The 20,392-nt window shown below is 47.3% G+C and overlaps 1 protein-coding gene across 4 annotated transcripts in view; it reads left to right on the top strand.

The window, feature by feature from the left end:
- KDM5B (lysine demethylase 5B) overlaps positions 1-20,392 on the top strand; it is a 188,952-nt gene that overhangs the window by 37,818 nt on the left and 130,742 nt on the right. For 3 of the 4 annotated variants that reach the window (XM_065403804.1, XM_065403805.1, XM_065403803.1), the window contains exons 3-4: positions 1,336-1,458; positions 2,103-2,273. In XM_065403804.1, coding sequence (XP_065259876.1) covers positions 1,336-1,458; positions 2,103-2,273 — 294 coding nt within the window. Of the gene's footprint in view, positions 1-1,335; positions 1,459-2,102; positions 2,274-3,891; positions 3,949-20,392 lie in introns of all 4 variants that reach the window. The other variant, XM_065403802.1, reaches the window with a different exon arrangement.

Here is a 20,392-nt window from a genome sequence, read left to right as displayed (position 1 = left end):
TGGTGATAACAATAAAAAAAAATGTATTTTGATAGAATTAGGGTTGTATTAGAGTTTGGACCATTATTCATCTGGCACTTACCTGTCTGATTCAGAGTATGATTTTTTTTTTTTTAAAGTTACTGGTTGCTAGTTTTATAACATAGGTATATCTCCATATCTCATAGAACTGGAAGGGACCTTGAAAGGTCATCAAGTCCAGCCCCCTGCCTTCTCTAGCAGGACCAAGTACTGATTTTGCCCCAGATTCCTAAGTGGCCCCCTCAAGGATTGAACTCACCACCCTGGGTTTAGCAGGCCAATGCTCAAACTACTGACCTATTCCTCCCCACCATGTTTTGCAGTAAAACGTACTGGCAAATGCATTATGTGGTAGGGGAGAAAACATTTTTGGCAGCCAAAGGTTCTGTGTATTTGACCAGTGTTCACTACAGATACAGTGTAGATTCAGTAACTTTTAAAGACAATTTGTGAAGATGACTTGAAAGATGAATCCCCTCACAGAAGGAAATTAATCCATGTAGTAAATCTCATTAATTTGTATTTGGGTAAACCCACAAATCTGCATTAGAAATGAATCTGTAGCTCTTTGGGGAGGAGGAGTGCAGGAAGGGGTCCTGTTGGGGCATGCCACATTACCCCATCCCTCTAATGCCCAGGGACCTAGTTACAGAATTTACTACTGGCGGGACTGGTGCTGCTTCTTTCTCCAGCAAAGGAGGAGTAAGGTTGCTCTCACCATTGCCTGTGCACATCTGTGAGTGGGGAAGGTTTGCAACTCTGTAGGTCCTCCGATGTGCTTCTTGCCTCAGTGATCTAGTCCTTTTGGAGTGGATAGGTTTCCTAACATAGAGCCAGTGAACATCATTACTGAGGATGGATCAGGTCTAACACAGGGAATATAGAGGATTGAATAGCGAGTCTTTTTTAAAACAACTGATTCCAGTCATTGCCTTCAAATGGTGGATACATTGAAATTGAAATCACAATTGGTGGCATTAGCCGGGATGCCAAAGGCCCAGTGGAGACAGAAGTTTCCTTTCCCAAACAAATGTGATCAATCTATGATAGAGTTCAAGCACATTGACAAGGCTATACGTCTAGATATCTGGAGAACTTCAATTTCAATGCAGTCAATCCAGCATCTTTCCCAAATAAACAAAAATGAAAGGAAGCCAGTCATGTCTAGCTTTATTATACTAGGTGCAAATACATTTAAAGAGGGATTTTGGAACATAACCGAAGATCTGAACTTGAAAATGTTCTAATATTGAAAACATTGGGAAGTGGAAGCTAAATTGAACTGCATATTGAAAGCAGACTGTCTTCTGTTAGGCTCAGACCCGTGTGAAGCTGAATTTTCTGGACCAGATTGCAAAGTTTTGGGAGCTCCAAGGATGTACACTGAAAATTCCACATGTAGAGAGGAAGATCTTGGATTTATTTCAACTTAATAGGGTAAGACTATTTTTTTAAATAGCTTGTTTTCCTGCAAAAGATGTCATATTATTTCTGTTCCTCGACTGAAGTCAAGTCGTCTTTAGTAAGCTACTTCATTAGAGGGTTTTTAATATATGATTTAATGCCTTGAGACATATTCTGTGAAATGGATTCACGACAAGAGCGGTTTATATTGCACTAAAAAGTAGTGTTGGATAGCTAATTCAGTAGTAGAGCCTTAGAAATGCAGCCTGAGAGAATCCTCCAACTAGACTGAACTATAAACCTGCATCTAATCTTCCCTTCTGGTGCATACTGTAAAGCATTATTTTGGGGAAGTTGTGTGACCTGTGTTATACAACAGTTCAGATCATCACAATTGGTCCCTTCTGACCTTGGAATCTGTGAATCTATAAACTTTTTCAGAGGTCTTTAAGTTTTCTGACTAGCTAAGTAAAGGATTTAAGCTACAGCATTCTCTTAATGTGAAAACTGTATTTAAAGTATTTATTGCATATGGTAGCAGCTGCAAAAGGAAATGCTTTTTCCTTTGTAACTTTTTTTTTTTTTTTTTTTTTTTTTTTTTTTTTTACTGGCAGTAGATCTTTATACACTAATGACTTTATTTTTGTATATGTGACCATTGTATTTTTCCTTTATAGCTAGTTGCAGAAGAAGGTGGATTTGACTTCGTCTGTAAGGAGAGAAAATGGACGAAAATAGCCATCAGAATGGGTTTTGCTCCAGGCAAGGCAGTGGGTTCACACATCCGTGCCCATTATGAACGTATTCTTTATCCTTACAACTTATTCCAATCTGGAGCTAGTCTACTGGTGAGTAGTGTTTGTGTTTGTGTGTTTGTTTTTTTCCCCCCTGGCTAGCTAACACCTGGATAAATTTGCCAACAACTAGTGGGTTGTTTCCTTTTTGGGGAGCACTTCTAAAATCTTTAAAGATTGCATTTATATTTATTTCATAGACTTCATCTTGTTACTTAGATACTAAGGTCATGAGATGAGTATGTTAGTAATCCACAGACAGAACTTTATCAAATGGAAGGTAAAGTACTGGAATTTTGTGAAGGACTCTTCAAGGAAACCTCTTACCCGAAGACATGAAACCTGTTTGGACACTACCAGTTTGTATTTCCTCCTCTCTACAGTATTTAAAAAGCCTGATTTTTACAGCAGGTATTTAGACTTTCTGGAATGTCCTCTTTGTGACTCGTCTGTGCATTGCAGACTTTTAAAATATTCACAAACCATTTATTTGTCTATCCATCTGACAGAGAATAAATTAATATCATCTCCAGGAATAATTGAGATCCAAAGATAATGGATGGAATATAATGAGTCTTGTAACTTTATAGCCATCTGTCAACTCACTTTGCATTTTTTTTTAATACATAATATGGTGAAAGATCTCCACTATGAAGAGAGAGAGAATGACATGGGAATGCTATTTTGATCATCCACGGAAATCATAATGTAGACTGCCAATGTTGTTGCTGAGTTTTTCTAACATAAAATCTTCATGTTTGGTTTTTGGCCATTAATAAGTGGGACCGAGGGTTGAATGAGGATGGAAACTAATACAAGTACAAGACTTCTTTCAGATCAGTGTTGGTTTATTTTGGAAACCAACATAGGTAGCACTTGCAGAAATCCATTTTAATCCGTGTTAACCACTCCCACCCTGACATGCTTTTCAACGTAGATGGGTTTCATAATAAAAAAAATTTGTGAAGATTGTCTGAGTCTACAGTAAAGAGCAATGTTAGTGCCTGTTAGTTAGAGCTGTCAAAATGAGAATAGCGATTTGACATGAGCAAATCAGAAGAGACTGGAATGTAAGGCTCTTTATGTATCTTGTGGTTATCACATTGAAGACTAGTTAAAAAAATATCTGTAGGCTCTAAAATAAAATGTAATTCTGACCACTGGGTTTTAGACGTATATGCTAATGTAGATTGTTTTCAATCTGTGGGATGAAAAACCTTAAGTTAAGTCTAGGAAAACCATCTTATCAAATACACTTCACCTTTCCTCTGAAGTAATTCTTATTGCATGGTGGAAAGCAACAGCATTCCAATAAGGGGTTTAACTAGCATCTTTCCATTTTTGTTCACTCTGAACACTAAAGCAATTGTGGTTTCTCTTTTGTGAAAACATTTTGCTCTGTCAGATCTGATCCTGTTCTCTCTTTTTTTTTTTTTGAGGTGGGAACATATAATTTAGTGTCATAAAATAGAGAGTTGGCTATGACCATAAATGCTCTGAAAATCTAAGCCTTTAGAACAGTTGTCTTTCACAGAACTGATGTTAAACGCATGATTTCTCAGTAATGGACCATTTTAAGAACGCAAAGATTCTCAAGTGGCTGCTTGTGATCTCATTTAATGAGGTCACACTTCCTTTTAAATATAACTTTCCAAGCTCTCTCTTGCAATAGGCACCTGACATTTGTTCCAAACTGATGTGTTTAGTGGATCATGCAGTTCTGGAAAAGGTATGTTTAACATCATTTATTAAATCCCATTTTCCCTCCTCCCCCCTCCCCCCCAAAGTTGCTGTTTTTAAATTGTTACTATAGTCGCCTTCCATCTTTCTGTGTGTTGTATTAATGTATGTTTTCTATTAATTGGATGAAAAACTGAGAGAATCCATAGAAATGTTTCTTTGGGCTCAGTTTTCACCCTGCTTAGATTTTATTTTTTTGCTGATGTGCCTTCTATTAACTAATGAGTTTATTTTACAATGAATTATTTCTCCTTTGCATTGATATTTGATATCCCTGACCAAAGGTCATCTTTTTTGCATTCTGTCACAAGTTCTCAGTAAGCAGTGGTTTCCCAGATGCTGCTTGTACAGCTGTCCTTTTTATTATCTATTCAGTTCTTTCCGGAGTATCTGGGTTTCAATGATTTCATTCTTAGATAAGATACTGCTACTGGATTTTACAGCTGTCAGTTTCAGACATGTTTTCCCTTTCTTTGATATTTCAATAAGCCTTTAAAAGAAACTCTGTTTGCAGCAAGCCAAGATCATCTATAAAAGACTAGTATGTGCAGTCTGAGAAACTATTTTGTAATTGATGGCACCTACTATATTGCATTGATGTTGTGAAAGCCAAGAATAGATAGAGCAGTTTTTTTTCACTCACTAGTATGGTGTAGCTTAGAATGTGTTCAGTCCCATGCACAGCCTGAATTTATTATGAGTATTATGCCTTAAATATATTTTTTAATTGCCTTTTTGGAAAATGTCCTATCAAAGAACTTCCTACGTTGTACCATCTGCATACATAATATAGTAGTGAAACAGGAAATTTGGTGCTTAACGAGTAGTTTTTCATTGAAACCTTAGCATTTATGGTTCAGTAAATCCAAAAATCTAAAAATGGAGACAGAAAGGAAGACGTGTGTGGATGATCAAAACAGGCAAAGCTGACTTTATAGTCTGCAAATTAATAGGTGCTTAAAGAAGTGCCCCCAAAAAGTAATTTTATTCATCATTGCCCGTTTAACACTGGGCTAGATGTGTCTCAGTTGTATTGCCCAGAATAATTGTGTATAAGGACATGGATAAATATCAGTTGCCTTACATGTAAGGGATAGCAGATGTGAAGCATGCTTACGATTCTTCAAACTGTAGCTAGTGAATGAAAAGTCCTTGCAACTTATTCTAAAGACTCTTAAGTAAACCTGCACATTTTTTCCTAAGATTATTTTCTGATTCAAGCAGCCTAAGTATTATAAATACACCAGGTCTTGCTCTTGTTTATATTAAAAACTCAGCTCAGGTCATCTCTACACTAGAACTTCTGCTGCCTTGCAGTTGCTGATGTTGCTAGAGTACATGCACTCTTGGCTGTTTTTGCTTGCATCACATATAAGAGGTTATATTGGCAGAAGCTGTGGTGCACTATGTATAGGCATCCCCATATCTCTACATCACTGTCCAGCACAGTGCTTTGCAGAACATTTTTGCAATGCATTGTGGAACACCCGCACTTCACTCGGGGAATTATGGGAGCTCGGGGTCAAGTTCCTACAATTCCCTTTCTTCCATTCCCTAAAGCTTCTTCTAGATGATCATGTTCATGTCTTTTTAAAAATTCCCACTGTTCCTTGTACTGCTTTTGTTCTCTTTGCCATCTCGCTATTAGAAATATGGATCCAGAACAGTTAAGCGGAGCTCTCGTGTCTGGTTTTAGAGACAGGATGTGATTATTCTGTATTTGCAGAACTTCAGTGACTGCCACTGTAACAGTGGTGCTTTGATGAAGATGAGACAGGATGCACTGAGGTGGATGAGTGAATGATGTGGGCAGTGCATAGAAACTTCAGGATGCTTCAGACATTTGTTGATCAGCACCACACAGTGGATCAGCATTTTTGGACCAAGAAACAAGCACTGAGCGGTGGAACACATCACATTGTGATACAGATCTGTGGCAATCAGCGGTGGCTGCAAAACTTTGAGATGTGGGAGGCTATGTCCCAGCCATCCAGTGCAGAGACACCAGAATGAGAGCTGCTTTGACAGTGGAAAAGCATCTAGCAATCATGCTCTGGAAGCTTGTAGCCTCATACTACTTTTGGGCTGTGGGCAATCAGTTCAGAATTTTAAAATCTACTGTGGGGGCAGTTGTCATCCTGGTGTGCAAGGCCATGAAGCCTTTTGTGCTGCACAGTATTGTGACTCTGGGGAACATGCAAGAAATAGAAGGAGGATTTGAAGCAATGTCCATCCCCCCCCCCCCCACCCCAAAAGTGTGTGGAGGGTGATAGAGGAGATGCAAATTCCAGTTCTGGGCCATCCCACCTTGCCACTGAGTACATGAGCAGAAAGGGTACTTTTCCATGGCTGTGCAAATACTGATGGATCACTGGGGACATTTCACTGACATTATTGTTGGATGGACAGTGTGTGTATGTGACACTTGCATTTTGAGGTATACTGGACTTTTCCAAAAGATGCAAGCATCAGGGCCGGCTCCAGGCACCAGCGAAGAAAGCAGGTGCTTGGGGCAGCCAATGGAAAGGGGCGGCACGTCCGGGTCTTCGGCGGCAGGTCCCTCAGTGCCTCTCCGAGTGAAAGACCCGCCGCCGAAGAATGAAGCTGCTGCCGAAGTGCCGCCAATCGCGGTTATATCTCTCTCTTTACCACCCCACCCCCCACCCTGCTTCGCCGCTTGGGGCGGCAAAAAAGCTGGAGCCGGCCCTGGTAAGCATGGACATACTTCCCAGACTGACACATTCATTTGGGTGGGGTTGAAATGCTAATAGTGATTCTGGGGGAACCAGCCTATCCTTTGCTTCCCTTGTTTATGAAACCATACACTGGATGCCCGTACATTAGCAAGGAGAGTTACCTAGTGTCTGAGCAGGTGCAGGATGACTGTTGAATGTGCTTTTGCTAGGTTGAAAGGCCTCTGGCGATGTCTCATGGGAAGGCTGGATCTCAGTAAGGCAACTATTCTTGTTGTAGAATAATATTGCATAATATTTGTGAAGCGAAGGGAAGGGGAAACTTTACTGTCAGGGTGGAGTGGGGAAGTGGAAAGACTGTCTGCTGATTTTGAACAGCCAGACACAAGGACAGTAACTAAAGTCCATCAAGGAGCTATATGGCTGAGGGAGGCCTTAAAATATCACTTTAACAGTGTGCCATATTATTGTGGTGTGCTACTTTTGTGTACTTTGTGTTTTGCCTTGAATCTGGATTTTAAATGATTTGTAAATATCTGTTATGAATTTGAGAGTAGGTGATGCTTTGGTCTTTAACATTTGTTTGACACCCAATAAATATTTGTGGTTTTCTGGAAAAAAAAAATCACGAATTTTGTGTGCAAATAAACAATGAACAAATTTATTAGCAACAGTAAACTTTGAGGGTTGACACCTATATAACCATATTAAGCTTTACATCTATATTACTAGTGTTAAATAAGCAAAGTTCTGGGTGTCTGTCAGTGTATGCATAGTCATAGTTCTCCTTGTTTTCCACTATCAAAGAATTGTAGGGAAAAGGCTGTAGGTTGTGCTAGTGCCTTGTGTGTGTGTGTGTGGGGGGGGGTGTATGGTCTTGTGGACACTGAATTGTGAATGAGATGCAAAGGCTGTGGGGGAGGTGGTCTTTGGATGTTTTGGATAATTCTGCAACATCTGTTTGCTTGAGCAGAGTCATGTTCCTGGTGCACTGGTTGATGTACCTTTTGGCTGCTCTGGTTTTCCTTGAATAGTTGGTCCTTCCAATTCTGATCCTTCTGACTGATCTCCATGTGGTCCCTCCAATCCGTACTCTCCCGGACAGCAGCCTCTTCAGACTGGAGAAGCTTCAAAAACATATCCTCACTTTTCCACTTCTTTCATCTTCTGATCAGGGTCAATCTTCTAGCAGGTGTGAATGGGGATGCCTTTCGAGGACACCACAGCCAAGGAGTGTGATAAACAAAAAGGTAGAGAGATAGTGTAGATTTACAGTGGGAGTAGAAAGGAAGAGAGAAGCCTCAAAACTCCCTAAAAATTTCCCCATAAAGATCTTTTATAAAAGTATGCGGTGATCAGACTAGCTTTGGTTCAGCTTTCTTTGGAACTGCTCTGTTGCTCCAGGCTTGGTGAGTAGCATGAAGTTCTCATTGTAAGTCCATAGTCATGAAGGTGGGGGGCTGCTGGGTAAAAAAGTAGCTAAAATTGTTAAAGGAAGAGGTGATTATGGCTGATATCGCTCCTGAGGGTGACGAAGGCCTAAAGAAGGCGGCTCAAGCCTTCCCTGCCCTGTATCCTACCAGGCTGTTCAGTGATGGTGCCAGTTGGACTCATCTCAGAGTGGCATACCAAGGGGGAACAAACAACACCACCCTTCCTAGAAATGGCTGGAAAAGGATTGGAGAGTGTCTCCTAGAAGATTTATGAAGATTAATCCAGAGGATGGAAGGGACATCTGTGTACAGATCAGCAAAATACTCCTCAAGGGTGAAGAGTTGTTCCCATTGCCTACTACCAGAAGCCAAAGAAAAGAACCCCAGAATCAATGACTCCGTCTCTACTTCTATTCAAGCAGAGCATGAGAGGGATTTGTTTTGGTCTAGGGAAAAATTGACTTTTGCTGTCTACATTATATGCCTACTCTTAAAAATCAGGTACTCTGATTGGATAGTCACTGGGTTGCTTGTAAGAGATATTCTTCATTGAGGAGTGTCCCTGTGGGTGCTCCACTTAGGTGTCTTGATGCCCTGCACTTGTAATTGGAGATTTGTAGTAGCAGTGCCCTGGTTGGCCGCCTCGCACCGCTCCGAGCGGTTACCTAGCCTGTGCAGCCAACTGACCACCAGTTCCTTCTCTATCGCCTTTGGCTTGAGTCGGAGTGACAGCAGCGTCTCTCCAAATATGTAGATAGCTCAATATTTCTCTTTCTATCCCATAAATCCTAGTTAATTTGAGTTAACTTTAGTTTTTATTTTCTTCCATATAATTTTTTTTTTTTTTATTAGTCATAGTTTTTCCTCTTTCACCACCTGGAGGACCGCCATCAATGACAACTAAATAAAAATGGGCTGACCCCGTTTTTCTCTAGAGCTGCCCTCTTTCAAGCATGCCTGGTTCCCCTGGCTTTAAATGCTGCCTGACCTGCAGGCTCTCGATACCCATTTCTGAAAGCCACGCTCAGTGCATCCACTGCCTCGGAGAGACCCATATTCCCCAAAAGTATCCTCATTGTAAAAAACTGACTGCCAGGACACGGAAGGCCAGGGATCTTCAACCTAAATTACTAATGACGGAGAAATCCCTCAGGCCAGCCTCCGACCCAGAGTCCAGGCCAACGGTCACCAGCGGCAGATAGGGGCACCACAACTAAGACTGCCTCTAAGAACCTTGTCCCTAAAAAGGTGACGAAACACCGCTCTCATTCATCTCCACAGTGAGAACGCCTAAAAGAAAATGGTCTCTCGGCGCAAAATCTGCCCTGGTACCGATGGCACCGAGAGGCAACGGGAACGTCCGGTACAGAGACATCCCTAGGACCCAATATGGGCAGGCTCTCAGTCAGGTGCGCGCCCAATGGTGCTGAAGAACATCCCGGCACTGACTAGTGCAGTGGCGCCACCTACTGCACATACACAGCTCAGCAAGATCTCAGCACTGACAGTTCTCACCCTCTTCTCTCCGACTGCCCTGCCATCTCCAGCATTTCGGCAGACAGGCAGACCTGGCAGTTTCTTCTGCTCCTGGGACCCCCTTATTCAGTACCAACGGTACTTCCGCGAGGCCCGCACCAAGCCAGATCCTCACTCAAGGGGCTTCAGTGTCTCCCCTCTCTAGTGATGATGATGAGGGGAGGACGACACAGGGATGTACACCCCTCGCCACTTCTCTCTTCATTGGTAGACACGCGAGGCTGGCAGGCTCAACCTTGGATGCCACCTCCTATTGCCCTGCCACCCAACTGGCCATACTAGGACCCTTGGGCCATCTATAGAGCCCAGAACATTAGACCTCCTAACCCACCAGCCTCCAGAATACCCTGCTCTCCCTCTCCAACAGACCCAGCTCTTTCAGAGGCCCAGGATGAGCAGACTGAAGAACAGGAGGAGTCACCTTGCCACCTACACACATTTCATCGTCGTCACCAGATGAAACAATTATGCTACCACCCCCCAGTTTGGGGGATGCCTTCAAGCCATTTCAGAACCTCTTTAAGAGGGTAGTGGAATCCCTCAACATCTCCTTGTCTGAGCTCCTTGAGACACAACATAAGTGAACAGACATTCTCTAGGCGTCCCCATCAGCAAAAATATGCTGCCATAATGGAACCTGTGAAAACCATCTGGCAGACACCTGCCACAGCCCCTCCCTCCTGCAAAAGGTTGGACAAAAAAAATTACGTGCCGGCAAAAGGGGCTGAATTTCTATTTACCCACCCCACTCCTAATTCACTGGTGGCGGAGGCAGTAAATCAAAGGGGCAAACAACAACAGTCTAGATCCATCCCTTACGACAAGGACTGAAAGAGGCTAGACCTCTTTGAGAGCAAAGCTTATTCTTCCGCCACCTTACAATTCTGCATTACAAATTACTCTGCACTGCTGGCAAAATATATGCACAATCTGTTTTCTAAAATGTCATCCTTTATTGAACACCTGGTGGAAGACGAGAGAAGTGTAGAAATCCAACATCTCCGAAGGCTCTCTTGTTGCAAGGATGGCCCTCCAATCCTCCCTTGATTCCGTGGACACAGCAGCATGCTCCATTGCGAACTCCATTGTCATGAGTCTGGCATCCTAGCACCACCTATGTGGATTCCCTAGGGAGGTGCAGGCTACTGTGGAAGGCCTACTCTTTGAGAGTCAGAAATTGTTTGCAGAATCCACAGACGTGTCCCTACATACTTTAAAGGACTCTCAGGCCACCTTAAAGACTCTAGGCATCTATGTCCCTCGAAGCAAGAAAAAGCAAGGCAGGTTTTACAACCAAAAATTCTGGGCTGCACCATACTCTCAGCCCCAAAGACACTATAGCCGATGCCGCACACATGGGCAGACGGGGCGAAGGCAGAATCAAGACCAGCCTTCCACATCCCAGCCTTCCACCTCCAGGCAATCGTTTTGAAGGTCTGGTCGAGGGCCTGAGACCTCTATACTTTCTATTTCCGGATCTCAACCCCATTTTAATGCCATTCGGAGACCGCCTGTCACCATATTACCCAGTCTGGAACAACATCACTACAGACAAATGGGTCCTGGAAATTATCCAGCAGGATTACTCCATCCCATTTATTTCTATCTCATCTATCTATCCCCTTCCCCCGTCCCTCTTCAGGGACTCCTCATATGAGCCCCTGTTACAACAGGAACCAGTACCAGCTCTACACAGGGGAAGAGGATTTTATTCCCATTATTTCCTCACTCAGAAAAAGAACGGCAGATGGAGACCCATTCTGGATTTATGCAAACTCAACAAGTTTGTGAGAACTCAGTGATACAAAATGCAATAAGGAGTCCGGTGGCACCTTAAAGACTAATAGACTTATTTGGGCATAAGCTTTCCTGGGTTAAAAACCCATTTCTTCAGATGCATGGAGTGAAAATTACAGGGCCAACACTGCTTCTCCACTTGAGGTAACTCCCTTCTCTTCATGTATATAATGCCTGCATCTGTAATTTTCACTCCATGCATCTGAAGAAGTGGGTTTTTTTACCCACGAAAGCTTATGTCCAAATAAATCTGTTTGTCTTTAAGGTGCCACCGGAATCCTTGTTGTTTTTATGGATACAGACTAACATGGTTACCCCCGATTACTTGATTCAAAATGGTGACCCTATAGACGATAATTCCGGCATTAGAGAAAGGAGATTGGCTCTTGTCCCTCGACCTACAAGACACTTACTTTCATGTCACCATTCACCCAGCACACAGAAGATTCTTGCGCTTCACCCTTGGACATCAACATTATTAGTACAAAGTGCTACCCTTTGGACTGTCAGTCGCCCCAAGGGTCTTCTCCAAGGTCCTCACCATCACTGCAGCTCACCTCCGCAGACTAGGAGTCATGATTTTTCCATACTTGGACGACTGCCTGTTAAGAGCACCAACACAGCGGGCAGCACTAGAAGCCACACAGACCACAATAGCCCTCTTTATGAACCTCAGACTTCAAATAAATCTTCAGAAGTTCAGCTTGGTCTCTGTCCAACAATTTGGAATTTATAGCGGCCTATCTTGACTACCTTACGGCAACAGCGAGGTTACCCCAACAGCACTTCCTCAACTTAAACACTCTGATTACTACTGTCACAGACAGCCCACAAACGTCTGTCAGGACGTGCCTACAACTTCTGGGGCACGTGGCCACTACGACTTTCATCATCAAACATGCCAGACTACATATGAGATGCCTACAAGCCTGGCTTCGCACTTGCTATATACCACACACGCGCTCCCTGAACAGGTGGCTCACCATGCCCCGCAAGGTAAAGGATTCCCTCGAGTGGTGGACACAACCACAAAACGTCTGCTTAGGTGTCCCATTTCAACAGAAAGCTCCTACCATAACGATCATCACGGTTGCCTCCCTCATGGGATGTGGAGCTCACCTGGGCGACAACATGATCCAAGGTCATTGGTCCACAGCGGAAGACAATTTGCATATAAGCATACCAGAACTAAGAGCAGTCAGAAACGCATGCGAGCATTTTCTTCCTCTAATCCACAACACTACTATCAAAGTCCTTACGGACAACACAGCATGCATGTTCTACATACACCGCCAAGGGGGAGCCTTATCATACCCTCTGTGCATGTAGGCAATACACCTCTGGAATTGGTGCATCCCCAACAATGTAGACATCTCGGCATCCTACCTGCTGGGACATCAGACTTCTCACAAATCCATGAGTGAGAGATGGATTATGCAACTCTCACCACCATATTCAACCTATGGGGATTCCCCACTATAGACCTATTTGCAACAACTCACAATGCAAAGCGCCACTAATGTATACGTTCCCTCCGATCCCACTTCTGAGTCAGGTTATACACAAGATCAGACAAGACAAGTCCAGCATCATTTTCATTGCACCTACATGGCCCAGACAAAAATGGCAGTGAAACCACCTCGAACTCTCCTCTTAATACCTCACCTCCTGACTCAGGACACATCAATCACCCCAACCTATCTCTTCTCCATCTCAAGGCCTGGTTTCTCTATGGCTATCGGGTATTGACAAAGACTATTCCAAGTAAGTTAGACATACCCTTGAACAGTCGCAGACTAAGCAGACGAAAAACATACACTTAGAAGTGGACACGATTTCGCACCTGGTGCGAGGCTAGCCATATTTCCTCACAGTCGGCCCCACTGCCCAGGGTTCTTGAATATATACTGGGTTTTAAAAAATTGGGGCTATCCAACCGCTCCATCAGAGTACACCTAGCTACAATCACCTCGTTACACGATAACGTGGACGGAGCCACTATCTTCGCTCATCCAACGACTAAGCATTTTCTAAAAGCCATGATAAATACCTACCCAGCGCTAAAAGACCGTACTCCCATGTGGGACCTTAACCTCGAGAAACCATTTGAACCCTTAGCGACTTGTTCGTTGCTACATCTATCGATGAAGGTGGCCTTCCTCATCGCCATCATGTCGGCAAGAAGGGTGGGAAAGATACGTGCCCAAATGGCTCACCCACCTTATACCACGTTCTATAAAGACAAAGTGATCCTACATCTGCACCCCAAATTCATACCCAAGGTAGCCTTGCAGTTTCATCTAAATCAACCTATATACTTACCTGTGTTTTTCCTGAAACCACATGCCAACAACAGGGAGGCTTTTCTTCACACGCTCGACGTCTGCAGAGCACTAGCCCTTTTTACCAAGAAAGAACAAAAACGTTTAGAAAATAATCTCTTCTCTTTCTCTCTATGACAGAACGATCAAAGAGTCAGACTATCTAAATGGATGTCGGGCTGTATCTATTTGTGTTACCAGCAGAGCAACCTCCTGGCTCCACCAGGAGTTCGCACACGCTCCACCAGAGTGTCATCAACATCAACAGCATTCCTCAATAATATACCCATCACGGACATTTGCAAAGCAGCTACCTGGGCCTCTGCTCACACTTTTACTAAACACTATGCTCTCGAGCAACGATCAGCTGCAGACACACAGCTTGGACTCTCGGTGCTAGCCACCATCAATAAAACAACTCCGAAGTCCCCCCTCCACTGAGGGGCACTGCTCCCTAGTCACCTAAAGTGAAGTCACCGACAGGGGACACTCCTCGAAGAAGAAGAGGTGGTTACTCCCCCTGTGCAGTAACTGAGGTTCTTCGAGATGTCCCTGTGAGTGCTCCACTATCCCCCCCCCCACACACTTTGGAGTTTCACGCGATCCTCTGGGGTAGAGAAGGAACTGGGGGTCAGTTGGCTGCGCACGCTAGGTAACCGCTCGGAGTGGTGCGAGATGGTTGGCCGTGCACACGCGGCACCCATGGCACTGCTACTACAATTCTCCGATTACAAGCGTAGGGCGTCAAGACACCTAAAGTGGAGCACCCACAGGGACAACCATCTCGAAGAACCTCAGTTACTGCACAGGGTGAGTAATCTTCTCTTTTTAATTTCCTATGTACTTCATTTTTATGGTGAGGTCGTAATAATTGATTTTTCTAATATGTTAGTGTTTTATAATGCTGAAATTCTACCTTGATGCTAAAACATGCTGGCTACTCTTAGTCTCTTATTTTATTGCCAGTACAAGTTTATTTTAAAAATTGGCTACTTTCAAGGTGAATTCCTTTGTTCTCTGACAGCATGAATGAGTGCCATTTTGAAAGAGGGGAGGAATCATAGCATATCAGGGTTGGAAGGGACCCCAGGAGGTCATCTAGTCCTCAAAGCAGGACCAATTCCCAAATAAATCATCCCAGCCAGGGCTTCGTCAAGCCTGACCTTAAAAACCTCTAAGGAAGGAGATTCCACCACCTCCCTAGGTAACCCATTCCAGTGCTTCACTACCCTCCTAGTAAAAAAGTTTTCCCTAATATCCAACCTAAACCTCTCCCACTGCAACTTGAGACCATTACTCCTTGTTCTGTCATCTGCTACCACTGAAAACAGTCTAGATCCATCCTCTTTGGAACCCCCTTTCACATAGTTGAAAGCAGCTATCAAATCCTCCCTCATTCTTCTCTTCTGCAGACTAAACAATCCCAGTTCCCTCAGCCTCTCCTCATAAGTCATGTACTCTAGCCCCCTAATCATTTTTGTTGCCCTCCGCTGGATTCCCTCCAATTTTTCCACATCCTCCTTCTAGTGTGGGGCCCAAAACTGGACACAGTACTCCAGATGAGGCCTCACCAATGCCGAATAGAGGGGAATGATCATGTCGCTCGATCTGCTGGCAGTGCTCCTACTTATACAGCCCAAAATGCTGTTAGCCTTCTTGGCAACAAGGGCACACTGTGGACTCATATCCAGCTTCTCGTCCACTGTAATCCCTAGGTCCTTTTCTGCAGCACTGCTGCCTAGCCATTCGGTCCCTAGTCTGTAGCAGTGCATGGGATTCTTCCATCCTAAGTGCAGGACTCTGCACTTGTCTTTGTTGAACCTCATCAGGTTTCTTCTTCTTCGAGTGATTGCTCATGTGTATTCCACAGTAGGTGTGCGTGCTCGCCATGTGCACCGGTCCTGGAAGTTTTTCCCTTTGCAGTACCCGTAGTGGGGGAGCACCGCTGCGACCCCTGGAGTGGTGCCTCTATAGCGCGCTATGAGGGGAGCTACGCACTCCCCCCACCCTCAGTTCCTTCTTGCCGCCAGTGAAGGTAGTCGGAACTTCGTGCTCCAGCTCTGCTGTAGTGCTTCTAGCCTTAGTAGTACAACTCTTCTTCACAGATTGCTTCTCTAGTTAGTTGCCTGGCTTGGGGCATGCCCTGTGCCCCAGGCTTCAAGTCGTGCGACTCCTGTCACAGTTGTATGCCCAGGAGCGACCCACACTCTGTGTCTTCACTGTCTGGGCGAGACTCATGTAAGTGAGCGTTGTAAAATCTGCAGATCGTTTAAGTCTCGAACGAAGCGTGAAAGAGATATCCGACTCCGGGCCCTGCTAATGGAGTCGGCATTGGCCCCGGCATGCCGACCCGACTCGGCGCCGGGCACCGCGTCGTCGGTGCGGAGTGAGGCTCCATCCACCAGTCAGCACCGCTCCCCCGCCAAGAAGCAAGGGAAGACTGAGCAGTGCCGAGAGAAGGACAGGGGTGAGGCCGGACCCGAGTTGGGCAGCCCACGATCCCCGTCGGGACTCAGACCTCCGACTTGCGCTGAGCGGAGTAGTCCGGTCCCGTCCGCGCGTGCCTCTCCTGCGGTGAGAATGCCATCAACGCCGGAGGCAGCACAGGCAGCACGTGACATCCTCACCCTTCCGGTGCAGGGTGCGCCGCCTGAGATGGGCCCCCGATCCCGAGGGAAGCCGCCGCTGGGAGCTCATCAATCCTCTCCGGTCCGGCATAGCCCCTGCTCCGAGGACGAGGTACCTACTTGTTCCGCGAGGCCATCCTGTAGCCTGCACCAGACTTCCACTCCATTGGCCAATTCGCCTGAGAGGGAGTCTCGAGGGTACCCAGAGGAGTGGCAGGCACCAAGACAAGAGGCGTCGACGCTCCTCTTCCCACCGAAGATATAGGAGCAGGTTTCGACGCCATAGGCACCGACGCTCAGATTCGAGTGTTCACTCGGACAGATGTCATGCTCGGAGTGCCCCTCGACCATCACAGTCACCGAGGCCTCGTAGCCATGGTCGCCGGGGGAAATCTAGAAGCAGCACCTCCGACTGGTACACGTCTTCGTCGTCGAGGTCTAAATCTTGAGGTCGGCACCGACACGGCCGTGGATGCTTCTGACGCTCGTACAGCACCGTGCGTTCCTCAGCGACTTCCGCACCCAGCCGCCCATCCCCGGGTTGCGTCGCCTCTCAGATCAAGCGGCTCCACTCGGTCCCCAAGTGGGTCAGTGGCAAGGGGCACCTTGGCAAGGGCAGTGGTGTCAGTGGGCACCATGGCCCCAATTACCTGCACCAGCGAGACCCCGTTCGGTGGCCGGGGCATCACAGGTACAATCGACATCCCCACCTCGGCACTGGGAAAAGTCAGCCAGCACCGAACCAGCGGCACCGCACCTGGTCTCAGACTTGGGGGTTGAACCACCGGTACCGCCCGACGCCCTGGGGGCAGAACCAGTCCCCTCACCAGCACCGGAGGACTCCATAGCAGCGCCACCACCTGCCCTACAGGAAGATTTTAAGGCTCACCAAGAACTCCTTAGGCGGGTGGCCTCGAATCTCCAGCTTCAGGCTGAGGAGATGGAGGAGCCATTGGACACCCTGTTCAACGTGTTGTCCTCGGCACCGGGCCGTGTGGCCCTACCCTCTCCACCAGGGGGTGGCCAACATATCGACTTCGCTTTGGCAAACTCCGGCTTCCTTGACGCCTATTTCTAAAAAGGCGGAGAGAAAGTATTTGGTGCCGGCAGAGGGGCACGAATACTTGTACTCTCACCCGGCACCCAACTCTCTGGTGGTGGAGTCTGTAAACCACCGAGAGAGGCATGGTGAACCCGCGCCCACTGCCAAGGATAAAGATGCCAGGATACTGGATACCTTCGGCAGGAACGTTTATTCATTGGCGAGCTTCCAGCTCAGGGTGGCAAATTACCAAGCCCTACTGAGCCGGTATGATTTTAACTTATGGGGGTCCCTGCCAAAGTTCAAACCTCTTCTCCAGGAAAGGGACAAGAGGGAGTTCAGAGCTTTGGTCGATGAAGGAGCGGTGGCGGCGGCGAAAGCGGCTCTTCAAGTGGCTTCGGACGCGGCGGATAAGCGGCCCGTTCGATGGCTTCGGCCATTTCCATGCGCGGGGTGTCGTGGCTCTCGCTGTCGGGGCTGTCTGCGGAGTCCCAGACCCTCATGCAGGACCTGCCCTTCGACGGGAAGGCCCTGTTTGCGGATCAAACAGACATCCGTCTGCATGGGATGAAAGACTCCCGCGCCACTCTGCAAACTCTGGGCCTATATGTCCCACCAGCAAAGGACAAACACAGGCCACAGACCTCGGCTCCTCCAGCTACAGGCAGATATGAGCCCCCACCTAAGAGGCCGAGGGAGCAGAGACGCAGGTCCCAGCGCCAGTCCCGCTCGGCCCCATGACCTGGCCCCTCAAAGGGCAAGAGGCAGGGGAAGAGGCGTTTTTGACTCTTTGCGGGGGGCCACCGGGCCTGTTGCCAGGGAAGCCCCCCAGTTAATAAAGTTTGTGTTCTGCAACCGTTTATCTGCCTTCCAAGTGCAATGGTCCCGTATAACGTCGGACCAGTGGGTCCTCAGCACCATTTCCAAGGGCTACATGTTGCAGTTCGCTTTGCCCCCCCCCCCCACCCCCCGCCCCCGGAGGTACCCTTAGCACACCCTCCTTCTAGACCAGGAAGTGACGTGCCTCCTCACCCTGGGCGTGGTGGAGAAGGTACCTCGGGAATTCCAGGGCAGAGGTTTTTACTCCCGGTATTTCCTGATTCCGAAGGCAAAAGGTGGGCTCAGGCCCATCCTCGACCTGCGGAACCTCAACCAGTTTATGGTTCATTACAAGTTCCGTATGGTTTCCTTGGCCTCTATTATTCCATCCCTAGACCCGGGGGATTGGTTCACAGCCCTGGACCTCCAGGATGCTTATTTCCACATCCATATTTTCGAGAGTCACAGGTGCTTCCTCCGCTTCCTGGTAGGGCGGGACCTCTACCAGTTTATGGTCCTTCCCTTTGGCCTCTCCACAGCCCCCATGGTTTTTACCAAATGCATGGCGGTAGTGGCAGCCCACCTCAGGAGGAACGGGCTGCAAATTTTCCCCTACCTGGACGACTGGCTGCTCAAGGGCAAGTCTCGGTCCCAGGTGCAGGCCCAGATGAAATTCCTGCTGGCCACTTGTGAGAGTCTAGGCCTTGTGGTGAACGAGGACAAGTCCACGCTAGTGCCGGTTCAGCGTATACACTTCATAGGAGCGCTGTTAGACTCGGTGGTGGCCACGGCCTCTCTCCCCAGGGACAGGTTCGAGACACTCAAAAGTCTCATAGCTTCAGTCACGGCCTTCCCCATGACGACAGTAAGGGTGTGCCTTCAAATCTTAGGCCACGTGGCAGCATGCACCTCCGTGGTGCGACATGCCAGGCTCAGAATGAGGCCCCTCCAACTCTGGCTGGCCTCCCAATATTCCCAGGCCAGGGAAGACAACCTGGACAAGGTTGTCACGTTCCCTCCCAACGTAGTGGCCGACCTGCAATGGTGGTCCCTCCCGAGCAATGTTACAAGGGATCCCCTTCCGAGAGACCCCTCCCTCACTAGATCTGGTGTTGGATGCCTCGGACCTGGGGTGGGTAGCCCATGCGGGGAGCTTCCAAACCCAGGGCAGATGGTTGACCTCAGAATTGTCCCTGCACATAAACGTCAGGGAACTCAGGGCAGTGCGCCTGGCATGCATAGCTTTCAGCGTGCACCTACGGGGAAAGATGGTCAGAGTCCTCACGGACAATACGGCCGTGATGTGTTACATCAACAGGCAAGGGGGCATGCGCTCCTCGGCTTTGTGCCAGGAAGCCCTGGACCTATGGGAATTCTGCATAGCCCACGATATCTCTCTGAGGGCTTTTCACCTACCCAGCACACGCAATACACGAGCCGATCACCTCAGCAGGGTTTTCTCCCACCAATACGAGTGGTCACTCCACTGGGAGGTCGCCCGGCAACTTTTCCGAGAGTGGGGAGCTCCCCAGGTAGATCTCTTTGCTACCGCCTAGAATTGTCTTTGCCCCCAGTTCTGCTCCACGGCTGGAGTGGGCAGGGGCGCGATCATGGACGCATTCCTGATTCGGTAGTTGGGCCACCTGTTCTATGCCTTTCCACCATTCCCTCGATAGGCAAGGTCTTACAGAAAGTTAAGGCAGACAGGTCAAGGGTTATCCTCATAGCCCCGGATTGGGCCCGGCAATATTGGTACGGAACCCTCCTGCAACTTCTAGCGGCCCCCCCGCGCAGGCTGTCGCTTCGGCCGGATCTCCTCTCCCGGGGGGGGGATGCCTCCTCCATCCCAACCTAGCCGCGCTTCATCTGACAGCGTGGCTGCTCCATGGTTAGACGAGGAGGAAGAGAGGTGTTCGGAGGATGTCAGGTGAGTTCCGCTGGAAAGCAGAAAGCCGTCCACACGACGGACCTACCTGGCCAAATGGTCTAGGTTCTCTAGGTGGGCGAGAGAAAGGGGTACTTCCCCATCATCCGCATTGCTCCAACTCATTGTCAATTACCTCCTGTCCCTTAGGACCCAGGGGCTAGCTCCCGCCTCGGTCAGGGTACACTTAGCGGCCATTTCGGCTTTCCACCCTCCGGTGCATGGTCACTCGGTATTTTCC

This window comes from Emys orbicularis, chromosome 4, assembly GCF_028017835.1.
Source record: "Emys orbicularis isolate rEmyOrb1 chromosome 4, rEmyOrb1.hap1, whole genome shotgun sequence".
NCBI classification, from domain to species: domain Eukaryota; kingdom Metazoa; phylum Chordata; order Testudines; family Emydidae; genus Emys; species Emys orbicularis.
The sequence above is the reverse complement of the archived record's forward strand: the minus strand, read 5'-3'. Positions and strand labels throughout refer to the sequence as shown.